General features: G+C 40.9%; 1 protein-coding gene across 1 annotated transcript in view; it reads left to right on the forward strand.

Moving 5' to 3' along the window:
- The window catches only part of slc6a11b (solute carrier family 6 member 11b), a 123,439-nt gene that overhangs the window by 82,916 nt on the left and 27,816 nt on the right, over positions 1–12,707 (forward strand). Inside the window, exons 8-9 of the mRNA XM_052017480.1 lie at positions 92–195; positions 10,093–10,217. Of these exons, the coding sequence (XP_051873440.1) occupies positions 92–195; positions 10,093–10,217 (229 nt within the window). The remainder of the gene's footprint in view (positions 1–91; positions 196–10,092; positions 10,218–12,707) is intronic.

Below are 12,707 nucleotides of genomic sequence, written 5' to 3' on the forward strand. Positions count from 1 at the left end.
ATTGCTGATGATGTTCGTTTTTGGAGTTTTTTTCAATAATGAAATTTATCTGTTACTGGAGATTATTGACAAATTTTCTGTCTATTCTCAGGTCTGGCTGGATGCTGGCACCCAGATTTTCTTCTCTTATGCAATCTGTCTTGGATGTCTAACTGCATTAGGAAGCTATAATCCCTATCATAACAACTGCTACAGGTAAAAGAATAAATTGTTTCAGTAGCTCTTTGAACATTCAAGGCCCTGGCTTTTCTTCAACTTATTATATTCATTGATCTATAAGAAGGCCAAAAAATACTCATTTCCACAGATCTGCCTGTTTTTATCAGCAGTGTATGCTAAGATAAAGTTCTACCACATTGTTTTCCTCAGCGCATGAAAAATGGTTGTTTTGTAAAGCTGTTCTATCTCTCATCGTTCACTCGGCTGTTATTTTGAAGCATTTTAAATGCTGGTTTATAAGTTACAGTCATAGGGTTGTACAGCGTAGAAACAGGCCCTTCAGCCAACTGTATCTATGCTGATCATCATGCCTATCTATATTAATTCCACTTGCCTGCATTAATTCCATATCCCTCTATGCCCTCCTCATTCAAGTACCTGTCAAAATGCCTTGTAAATATTGGTACTGTTCCTGCCTCCACCACCTCCTCTGGCAGCCCATTCCAGATAACAACTACTCTTTACGTAAAAAAATGACTGCTCAGTTCTCCTTTAAACCTCCTCCGTCTCAGCCTAAACACATGCCTTCAAGTTTCAGAAATTCCTACCATAGGAAACAAACACTGGTCATCTACCCTAGCTGTGCCTTTAAGAATTTTATATACCTCTATCATGTCACTTCTCAGCCTCCTTCGCTCCAGAGAAAACAGACCCAGACCCAGCCTATCCAATCTCTCTTGATTACTCAATCCCTCCAATCCAGGTAAATCCCTGTGAATCTTTTCTGCACCTTCACCAGCTTAATCATGACCTTCCTACTGTGTGGTTACCAGAACTGCACACAATAATCCAAGTGCAGCCTAACCAAGTTTGTACAACTGTAATATGACGTCCCAGTGCTTATCTTCAATGCCTCAGCTGATGAAGGCAAGCATGCCATACGCCTTCCTCACCACCCTGTCTACCTGTGTTCCCATTTTCAGGGAACTATGTACTTTTACCCCAGGGTCACTCTGTTCAACAGCCTAGGAACCTGCCGTTCACTGTGTATGTCCTATCCTGGTTTAACTTCCCAAAATGCATCACTTCACACTTGTCTGAGTTAAATTCTATCTTCCATCCCCTTGCCCACTTTCCCACTTGATCTATATCCTGTTGTAAGTTTAGGAAACCCTCTTCATTGTCCACTCTACCACCAATTTTGGTGTCATCTGCAAACATACTAATCATGCCACCTACATTCTCATGTGAATCATTAACCTATATGACAAACAACAGTGGACCCATCTGTCCGGCACAACACTGGTCACAGGCATCCAATCTGAAAAACAACCCTCCATTACCACCCTCTGACTCCTTCCAGCAAGACAATTTGCTAACTCACCCTGGATCCTATATGTTCTAACCCTCTGGATTAGTTACAGTTCTGTCAGTTTTTAGTTACAATTAGGGTCATTATCAAATATTATGAAGATGAAAGAGACTGCAGATGCCAGATACTGGAACAAAAAACAGATGACCTTCCCCTCTGCCATAGTTGATGGAGCCCTCACACATATTTATCTGTTTCCCGCATGTCTTCTCTCATCCCTGCTCTCCTCAGGCAAAACAACAATAGATACCTCTTAGTCCTCACCTTTCACCCCACCGACCCTTGCATCATCCTCCACCATTTCCGCCAGCTCCAATGTGATCCCACCACCAATCACATCTTATCCTCTCCCCTCGCTTTCTGCTTTCTGAAGGGACCGCTCTCTTCTTGACTCTTTGGTCGCTCATGCCTCTCTTCCCACCCCTCCCTGACCCCTGGCACTTTCCCCTACATCTGTAGGATGTGTAATACCTGTGCCTTCACCTCCTTCCTCACCACCATCCAGGGACCAAAACAGCCATTCCAAATGAGGCAGAGGTTCACCTGCACCTCTTCTAACCTGGCCTACTGCATTCGGTGCTTGTGATGTGGCCTCCTCCACATGGGTGAAAACAAGCGTAGCCTAGGCAACTGTTTTGCAGAGCACTTGACCTCTGTATGCAATGGCCATCTTGAGCCTCCAGTTACATATCATTTTAATTCTCCCTCCACTCTTACTCTGGCCTGCCTCTCCTCTGCCTTTTCCATTACTACAGAGAGGCTAAACGTAAATTGTAAGAACAACATCAACTAACACCTTTTGCTTCCACCAATGCTGCTTGACTTGCTGAGTTCTTCCAGCATCCTGTTTTTTTGTACAATTTATCAAATGTTGTTTGTTTTAGTTCACTTATCTGCTCTGGATATTATTATAGTGTTCAGTAATATCATGATGTTGCTATGTCGTTAGATTAAGATCACAAAAGGCTAACTGTCAGAAGCAGACAAATTAACTGGAGATCCATTAGCTGGTGCCCCAAGCAAAGTGGTTAACCAAATTGCATATGCTAGCATTACCATATCAGTTTAAGACTGTGGGAATTTTTAGCACATTCTAGATAGATTTATACCTTTAACATCGGACTGGTTTCAATTATAGAACACAGCAGGAGGCTCAACTGAAATGGCAGTGAGGTAGCTGTGGCATCCATTTTAAGAATGAGTATACAGTACATCCCTCTGACAGTGGTGCCCTTGGTTGACAGCCTATCAAGCCAGTTCTCGGCAGGGGTTTGACAGTGGGGCAGGGAATAATACTTTTCAGCTCTTTGGAAATGGACACTACAGGAGGTTGTGTAGTATAGTGAGACAGAGGCAGGAAGCTCTTTAAAACAGTCAATTTAGTAATGCTGTCTTCTAAACTAGGGACAGAGATTGTGTAACTTAATTTAAAAGTTAGGAGTAGTGATATAAATCTCACTGTGAGAATAATGTTCTGTTTAGTTTTGCAATAGATGCATAGCAAAGCAATTTTTGGTTTATATTGGGCCTTGTCTTGCCCAAGTGCTTATTTGCTTTCCTTTTTAAGGAGGAGATACATGTGACAACCTGTGAATAATCACAATATCCCCTGCACACATTAAGGGATTTTATTGAAGATCCCCAGCCATTCTGTAGATAATGGATTGGTAAAAGTGCTGGGAAGTGGTGTGGATCTAAACCTTGCAATGCTACTCAAATAGTAGAACATGGTCCAAATGCCCAAATTCCTGCGCTGGCGACAGAGGTATACCAAACAGTATCTCTCAACCACCTAGTACAGTGGAACAGAACACAGAAGGAGGCCACTCAGTCTGTCAAGTCTGTCTCTCATTGTCGGGCAAACTAGACTGCCCCATTCCCCTGCTCTTTCCCCAGAGTCCTGCAAATTATTTTACCTTACATTCTTCCCACTGTCAAGAATGTAAGTAGTGTAGCGGTTAGCGTAACGCTTTACAGCGCCAGCGACCCAGGTTCAAGTCCGGCCACTGTCTGTAAGGAGTTTGTATGTTCTCCCCGTGTCTGTGTGGGTTTCCTCCAGGTGCTCCGGTTTCCTCCCACATTCCAAAGACGTACATGTTAGGAAGTTGTGGGCATGCTATGTTGGCGCTGGAAGTGTGGCGACCCTTGCAGGCTGCCCCCAGAACACCCTACGCAAAAGATGCATTTCACTGTGTGTTTTGATGTACATGCAACTAATAAAGATATCTTATCTTATCGGGTCAGTCAGTACTTAGACTGTGCAGACCTTGCCTCTACAGTCACAATAGTAGCACCCACCAGATGGTCCAGTCAGACAGCAATCATTCTCAAGGGCCAAAGTGTCAGCCCAAAACTTTTAGTTCTTTGTCCAAAGAGGAAACCAGGGCCCTGCCTTCTAATAGTAGTCAGTCTCTTCTGGGATGGATCGCCCTTTGCTGGAGGTTTGGTACAACCACATGCCAGCTCTCAACACTTAGTTTTTCATTGGAGCTAAAGACAAAGTAGTTGGCAGAATCCCCAGGAGCACTAACCCCAGTCCCAGGCCCACCTCTCCCTACACTTTTTTCAAAACTCAGTACACAGTATGGTTAGTGGGATGATTAGGTTTCCTGACTAGGGTTCTGCAATAAATCAGTCATATCAGAAGCCCCTTAGTCCAGGGTTCTGTCCCAAAATGAGGGCATGAGATTACAGGATCTTTTTACTATTCCCAGCCCCCAGAATTTTCAGCAGAGAACAAGTTCTCCATGTAGAATTAAAGGCTCCCAGTTGATTCTTGAACTTACTTTGTAATAAGAACATCATCTCTGGAACATCAGACTATGCTTAGTGTGAAGCACAAACTCGAAGTTGTATTGGTTGATCAGTAACAAGCAATGAGCAATTCTTGAAGGCAATAGTACTGATAGGGTTAAAAGTAAGAGCTGTTAGTTGGTCATCAAGTAACAGAGCCCACATTATGTTTTTAACATGAAAAGCACTCCCTGTACCTACGTAAAAAAGGGTGGTTTGATGGCAATGTTTGTTGAGTGGTATTAATGTCAATTATGTCCTGTATCAAATCAAAGAACTACCAATGTACATAAGAATAACCCGCAAGTATAAACCATGAAATTCAATGACAATAAGAACTTACCTGTCCAATATGTCTCGGTTACTTGAGAGATTGCAAGTGACTGACCATCAAATGGATGCTTTTGAGAGTTGCTTTTTTTTTCTGTTCCATTTTCAAAGGAATTTGGAGACGGATGTTGAAGTGGACTGTACCCATATAAAAGTAAAAAGAAACAATCAAATCTATGCGGTGGCTGTCGTTACCTTAAGGACATCCCAAAGCATTTTACAGCCAATATAATTCTGTAGCTATCAGGAGTGAAAGGCCAGTCAGTGGCTCTGTGATAGCAACTATAAACGGCTGTGGTTCAATAGACTTTTTTTAAGGGCTGTCATTTTAGAGGCATTTTTATTGGCCTGGATCTTGTGCCTAGCAGTGATATTAGTAAACTCACTACTGAGTTTGGTGAAAGCAGCCCAGCAAAATCTAGCATTCTCTGTGGTATGGACTCCACTTTCCAGAACATAGAATGCTGTGGAGTGTCAGGTCCAAGGAATCTCCAGCACCCGGCAACACCAGTATCATCAACCAGGCTGTATAGCCAAATCACAGGAGGCAAATCTGAAAGTAAAAGGCTCAATTTTTAAGTAACCTTTGAAATATTTTACAGAGTCCACAATTAACAGTGGGAAAATATTTAAGTTTAAATTAAAAACAGAAACATGTTCAAAAAATGTTCAATGCTTTTGAAATTCTGGAATATTCATCTGAGGGTATGGTACTCCATTCACCTGAATTTAGTTATTTTATGCCCAGAGAGATTGCTGAATAGTCATTGTACATCATTAAAACTAGATTACACATAATACAGAAAAGCTTAGTATTTTCAAGGATTTTTACAGTAAGACTTGTTCATAAGGGGCAGGCATGGTAGTGAGGGGCAGGCACGGTAATGTAACGGTTAGCATAACACTATTACAGCGCCAGCGACCCTGGTTCAATTCCTGTCACTGTCTGCAAGGAGTTTGTACGTTCTCCTCGTGTCTGTGTGGGTTTCCTCCAGGTGCTCCGGTTTCCTCCCACATTCCAAAGACGTACGGGTTAGGAAGTTGTGGGCATGCTATGTTGGCGCTGGAAGTGTGGCGACCCTTGTGGGCTGCCCCCAGAACACCCTACGCAAAAGATGCATTTCACTGTGTGTTTTGATGTACATGTGACTAATAAAGATATCCTATCTTATAAATATCTAAAGTTCTCATTGATTTCTGAGACTACACCAGAGAAGGCTATAAAACAGCACACTCTGCAATGGATCACAGACAACATTTGTATTTCTGTGTATAACCGCACAAAAGCATTCACCAGAAGCTGCTGTTGAATTTCTGATATTTGTAATGAAGAACAGTGATTTTAAGAGAAGTATGAAGCTACTGATTACTGTTTAGAATTGTAATGTTCCTTTACATTTCCAATTCTAATAAAACAATCTTGTGATCTCAAGACTTTTAAGTGACAATCTCAAGAGATTTTTTTCTTCTGCGTATGGAAGCTTGGGAGATCATGTGGTCCATATAATGGCCCAGCATTTTCTGGGAGTGGCAGGATGCTGGACCTTGTCACTTCTCTGTCCACTAGCCCTGCACTAACTCAGAGCAGATCCTCCAGGGGCAACTTCCTAAATGAAGCTCAGTCTGACCAGTTTGATGAGGCCTTATGAAGGCAAGTCCTTCCAATGTATATCTGTCAAAAATGTTTTGACAGCTGATTGAGCTCTACCCTCATAAGCAACCTACTGACAAAACCATCAAACAGCTTGAATGTTTGTGAATTATATCTGGTTTCATAAGCATTCAAAAGCTATTAAAAGATAATCACATTATTAACATCCTTTAATTATTGAAATAATTAAATGTACTTAAATGAATTCTATTATAATTGTAAATTACCTGAACATACAATCTCCCTCACATGCATCCCTCTCCATTGAAATTAATGGAATGACTGAACCTGTACCAGGTCTAACCTGAGGGCATGAGCTGGCAGAATTCAGTACCAGGCTTCCTAAAATTTCAATGTATGTTTACCAGTAAAGGTCTAAATTGGCACAGGTTCAGTTGGAAATTTTCCAGAGTAACTGTTGGGAAACTGAAGCACTTTGGCTCTCAGCCACTGGGCTCCTTGAGGAGTCCAACAGCAGGAGACTGTTAAAAAGAGGGCAGTGCGGATCTCTCAAGAAACTTGGGACTTAATTATTCAAGCATGCTTCAGCAGGAATCCCACACTGTCAAGTAATTACTGCCTTAATTTCTCAAGAATATCTGGGTCATTTTATTTCAGTGAGTTAGAGAACAGTGACAAGAGACAAATATGCACTTGGGCTCATAAGAGATGTGAAAATACACTTACAATGGAGTGTTGAACCAAAGCAATATATCTCATGTAAGCACCTAAAAACTTGCAAAAGGTGATAGTATCTATATTTGAAGCAAGGCTCAAAGCTGTTTATAGACCTTTAGTGTTTTAAAGTTATTGCTGTTGTTTATAAGTCTAATAGGTAGCATGTGTTGTTATAGGCATGTCTGCCGAGTGCATTCTATTCTTGGATCCCTTTAAGATTAGGTAATTTCATATAACAATAGAACAATAAAATTAGCACCCACACAGAATACATTTTTGGAATTTGGTTATACTGGATTTCTTATATTCATGCTTGGGTTTGCAGATGGCAGCATCATTCACCAGTTTGTACAGTTAACAATATTAAATGGGTCTTTGTTGCTTTATTTGATAGCTCCCATATGAATTACTTTCCAAACTTTTGCTATTTCAAAGGTGCTAATTAAATATGTTGTTGTTGTTGTTGTTAGTTTGCTATCAATGCTATTTCCCTGAGTTTGTGAAATATGGCATATAGTAAGAAATCCGTCAACTTAAGGCAGGTATGCCAGATTGCAAGATGCTATATACAGTTAGGAAGACATACTGGGGAAATTTATTATTGCTCGTGTCCAGCTTTATTTGGTTACATTCCTCGTTTATCTAGGTTAGAGGCTTTGTATAAATTGCTGTGAGGTTTGAAATATTGTTGGTTAATTGTGTTATTATTTGGATGAACTGATGGCTATGGGAGTGGATACCTGACCTGTCTGCATTAGAGGTAAATGATGCTGAACATGGCAGAATCCTCTCCGCTGTATTTGCAGGCAGATGCAGTGATTTCATTGAGTGTCACCGGAAATGTAGTGGCATCTGCTACTCAGTCTGTTGTCAGGATGCCTGCAGGTGACATGCACCACGTCCCCAGGTACTAAACACAACCACCTCACTGCTCTCAAGTTAGACCTGGCACAGGTTTAGTGATTCCATTAATTTCAATGGAGAGGAACAGCTGTGGGAATAGTCAGCTGTAAACGTGAATTCTCAGACTCTGCCTCTTTCCATGGATTTTGGAGCAGCACACATGAACACCTCATACACATCTCCCCCACTTCAAAAGCCTTCAGACTGAGGAGTCATCTGTTGAACTACTCCATCGTTCAACCACAAAATCTTCTTCCCACCTCCATGGTTACCGTGAAAGCTGATAGGTTTTCCAATCAGCTTTGTTACTTGGGTTTATAAAGGCCGAAGTATATCAATTTAGTAGCCTCTTGAAGAATTACCTACTATTCTATTTGTGGCCATTTCACTTCCCCCGTTATTCCCACATAATTTAACTAAAGTTGAACTTTAATAACAGATCGATCACACAGAGTGACTAATGAAACTGCATGGTTAATATACTGGAGTCCTGATAGACGTTCTCCACCAACTCTGCCGAGATGGAAATATGTAGAAGTTTGCCATGAACTTAGTTTCATCTTCCTTAAACTTGTAGTTGGCTGTAAGCTGTCCACACTCACTGCTCCGAGTTCCAAGTTCAAGTTTATTGTCATCAGCACGCATCCACAGGGCATAAATGCCATAAAAATAAACTTCTTGCAGCAGCAGCAGCAGCAACTTAGCTGACTGTCAAACCTGTCAAGGGCAATTGACATTTCTGAATGTCCCTTTCATTTACAATCATTCAAAAATCATTAAAAATTGATGAAGCAATTAAAATTCTTGTGAAGTGCCTGGATATGTTGCTAAATTAAAGGCATTATATGAAGTTGTTATTACTTATTAAGGTAGGTTAGTGAATAACCAGGATGTGAAATTCAACATGGGTCTTTGGTGTGAAATGAAGTGTTACATTTGTTGAGGTAAGCTAGGGTATCAGCTGTGCTTCAGCCATTGGTTGTGGGTTCAAGTCCAAGCCCAGAGACCTCAGCATATTATCTAGGCTGGCACTTAGGATCAGTACTGAGGGATTGTGTGCTTTTTTGGATTAGACTTTCCACCTTCTGCCCTCTCAGGTGGATGTTCAAATTCTGACAACATCACTTGTAAAAGAGTTGTGAATGTTTATCCATCAACCCCAACATTACCAAAACATGTAAACCAGTTAGTATTTACTTGCAGTTTTTGGGAGCTTGCTGTGCACAAATTTGCTGCTGTATTTTCTATACCACAAGAGCAATTATATTTTAACATAACTGATTGGCTGTGAAGTAGTTCGGGACAATTAGAAGCTTTATAAGTGGATATCTTCTTATAAGAGTCATAGAGTCATACAGCGCAGAAACAGGCCCTTCAGCCCACAATATCCATGCCAACCATCAAGTACCAGTCTATACTAATCCTATTTACCAGCACTTGGTCCATAACCTTCTCTGCTTTGACAATTCAAGTGGTTATCTAAATTCTTCTGATTGATGTCCTTCTTACTGATGAAAGAGTAATTATAATTTTCTCTACATGATGCATGGACTTATTTTATGATTATGTCTACTTCCTCCCATATGCATTGTTAACTGCATGTCCACATGCTACATAGCTAATGGCTGTCCTAATACTCATTAGGCAGCCACTTGAAGACACAGCATCTCCAATCATATTGTCTCTTTATGGGAATGGCTGCTGAATGCCAGGTGACTATTAATGATGTCTTCCCTTGCCTGGTGCAGATACCCTAACACAGTGCTTGGTGTTCCGCTGCTTGTGCCAGAATTACAGCTGGTGTACGCCCAAAGTACGGCCATTAACCCTTTGCTAGCTGTTGGTGGCTGACAATGACAGACTTACTCAGAGAACCAGAACAATTTGCGAATGATTTTATTTCATGTTATTGGCAGAGGTGATCTTATTTTAGTAATCAGTCCATGTTACTGTTTGGCTAATGTGTCAGGCTAACAGATTTGTGAGAAAATTTGGGGGTTTATCAGAGGGAAGATTATCATTATGAATTCTTCTTGATTTTGAAGAGATGGAAACAATGCTCTTTTATTCTTGCCCTTGAATTATTATAATTTTATGCCTGATATCCTTCTCTTTAATGGTGAAAAATATCCAGGATAATTGACAAGTGTTTATTATACACGGAAGTTGTTATGAGCATTAAGTAAATGTTGTTATTGTTTTGCAGGGATTGCATAATGCTCTGCTGCCTCAACAGTGGCACCAGCTTTATTGCTGGTTTTGCAATCTTCTCGGTGTTAGGATTCATGGCTTTGGAACAAGGAGTGCCAATAGGAGAAGTCGCTGAATCAGGTGGGTTGCAAGCAATCATGTACATTGACAGTGATCTAAAGCAAGTGTGTTGGTGTGACTATGACAAACCAGTCAATGTTGATGGCAGATCTGGGCAGACTACTGATTTTTACATCCTTTCTTCATGCCTGTGCTGTCTCGTAGAGAGTAACAAGCTGCACTGAATCAAACATCCTTTGTATCCCTATGGACTATTCAGTTCCCTTGACTTCAGTGGAACTGGATATCCTGCTAGGCCTGTAAAAGGTGGCCAGTATAATATTCCTCAGTGTAACGCCACTGTATAACATGAAGTTCAACACATTACCTTTAATTTCTCTCCCTTAATCTGCTTTCATGTGTGAGCTGTTTAACCCAATCTGAGAACTTCCACAAAACCATCAATGTTACCCTGTGACCTGCTGGCAAGGGGTGACCTTCAACAGTGCAGTCCGAGCCCTGAATTTGTTTGTACATGTGAGAGCATGGGGAAAAAATTCAGATGGAAGTCGAAGGTAAAATAGACAATGCTGGGAATAGGCAGCCAGTATCTGTGAGAAACAGAGTTAACATCTCAGTTCAACTTCTATTCATGTATGCTCATCTGTTTGCATTTTGCATTTTCAGCATCTGCAGAATTTCACTTTAGTTTTAGAAACTGGGTAGCAGTAGGGATGTCTAAATGAAACTGAAAGCTAAAACTCAAACCTTGCCACCTAATGAATGGGAATCTAATGACCCCTGTCTGGGGTCACTGATGAAAATATCTAAAAGAATTCTTAATCTTGTGAAGACTACTGGGTAGTATTTCCTTCCTGCCTGGCCTGGCATCAGTGAATTTTATTCCAGCAACCAAATTTCAATCTGAGAGTCATTCTGCTTGTTAAGTTACTAGATTCTATCGGTACTTCTCATTGTGATGTAGTGTTGGTGAATGGAGTAGAAACCCACTCTACCAAACCAGCATCAGCAACAAGGCTAGCAGTACCACAGAGCTGCACTGCCCAACAGTGGCTTAACTCAATCCCAAAGACCTGTGAGTCCATCAGTGTGGTATTCCAAGCCGTGCTTTTGGACTTTCTCCAGAAACCTACATTTCAACACTATTACAGTGCCAGCGAACCGGGTTCAATTCCGGCCGCTGTCTGTAAGGAGTTAGTACGTTCTCCCCGTGTCTGTGTGGGTTTCCTCTGGGTGCTCCAGTTTCCTCCCACATTCCAAAGATGTACAGGCTAGGAAGTTGCGGGCTTGCTAAGTTGGCGCTGGAAGCGTGGCGACACTTGGGGGCTGCCCCCAGAACACTCTATGCAAAAGATGCATTTCACCGTGTGTTTCGATGTACATGTGACTAATAAAGAAATCTTATCTTATCTTGTCTTATCTTATCTTATCTTACAAAGGTTGTTTCCCTTCATTTTCACTTCACATAACTTTTTTATCACCTTTTCTAACTTTTTTGTCTCTTTTTTTCTAATATAAACATTCTCAGTGTTTTCTTTTCAAATAATGTTCTTTATTCCTTTTTGTCTTCTTAAATCCTTTTCTTTCCTGTATCCTTTCCCCTTTTGGTCACATCTCCATCCACTCTGCAAGAGCCTGACAAGAGAGACTTGGCTGGAGCAACAGGGAGAGATCAGGGTTCTGTCAGGGAATGGGAAAAGGAGCAGAAAAGAGGCTGGGAGATGATGGGGCTGGATGTGAACCAGAGTACTTGTTCTGCTTCTGTGATTCAGCTCATTTAAGCTGGGATATAGCACAGTCCCAAAAGCTAAGCAATAAAGCTTTCAATGCCAGGTTTACAACTACATATTTACATGTCGAAACATTGCACCATCAAGTGGCAGCAGTGAGGAACTACTCTGTGCAAATCAATAAAGAAAACAGGCTTCCATGGAAGCCATGTATTAGATTTTACAGCTTGCCAATTAAGAGCTGTTTGGATTTGAAAGAAAATAACAAAATAACTCAGCTTTGTGTCCTTTATTTGAGAATGCCAAATAAAATCATTTCTACCATTCTCTCTAACTGAAAACAAAATATGCAACATCAAATTCTGCCAATGTACATGTTTGAGGTAGGTGGATTTAGATAGACATAACTGAGCAATGCAACATTGAAGTAATAAGGATTCAAATTTTCCTCTTTGCAAATTGACAAAGAAGGTGGATCTAAGTTAATAAGAAGCCTTCAGTGGAGGCAGCAATGTATGTTTTTTCCCTGTGCTGTTACCCTGAATCTAGAGTGTATCATAAAATGTATTCACAGGAATTATCATACAAAGCTGAACTCAGTTGTCAAATACTTCTTGTAGCCTTTTAAAGACAAGACGGTATTCATTCACAAGGAGGTATATACACAAATGGAAAGTGTTGTAATAGTGTCAGTAAAAGAACTGACTGCATAGTCCTTATGAAGATGTAAGCCCAGGTTTATCTCTCCCTCTGTTGCCTTTTTGTCAAGAGATTGGGGCATTTGGATGCCAGAGCAAACTTCGAATGATCAGCTACTAAG

Source organism: Pristis pectinata, chromosome 6 (genome assembly GCF_009764475.1).
Source record: "Pristis pectinata isolate sPriPec2 chromosome 6, sPriPec2.1.pri, whole genome shotgun sequence".
Taxonomy (NCBI): Eukaryota; Metazoa; Chordata; class Chondrichthyes; order Rhinopristiformes; family Pristidae; genus Pristis; species Pristis pectinata.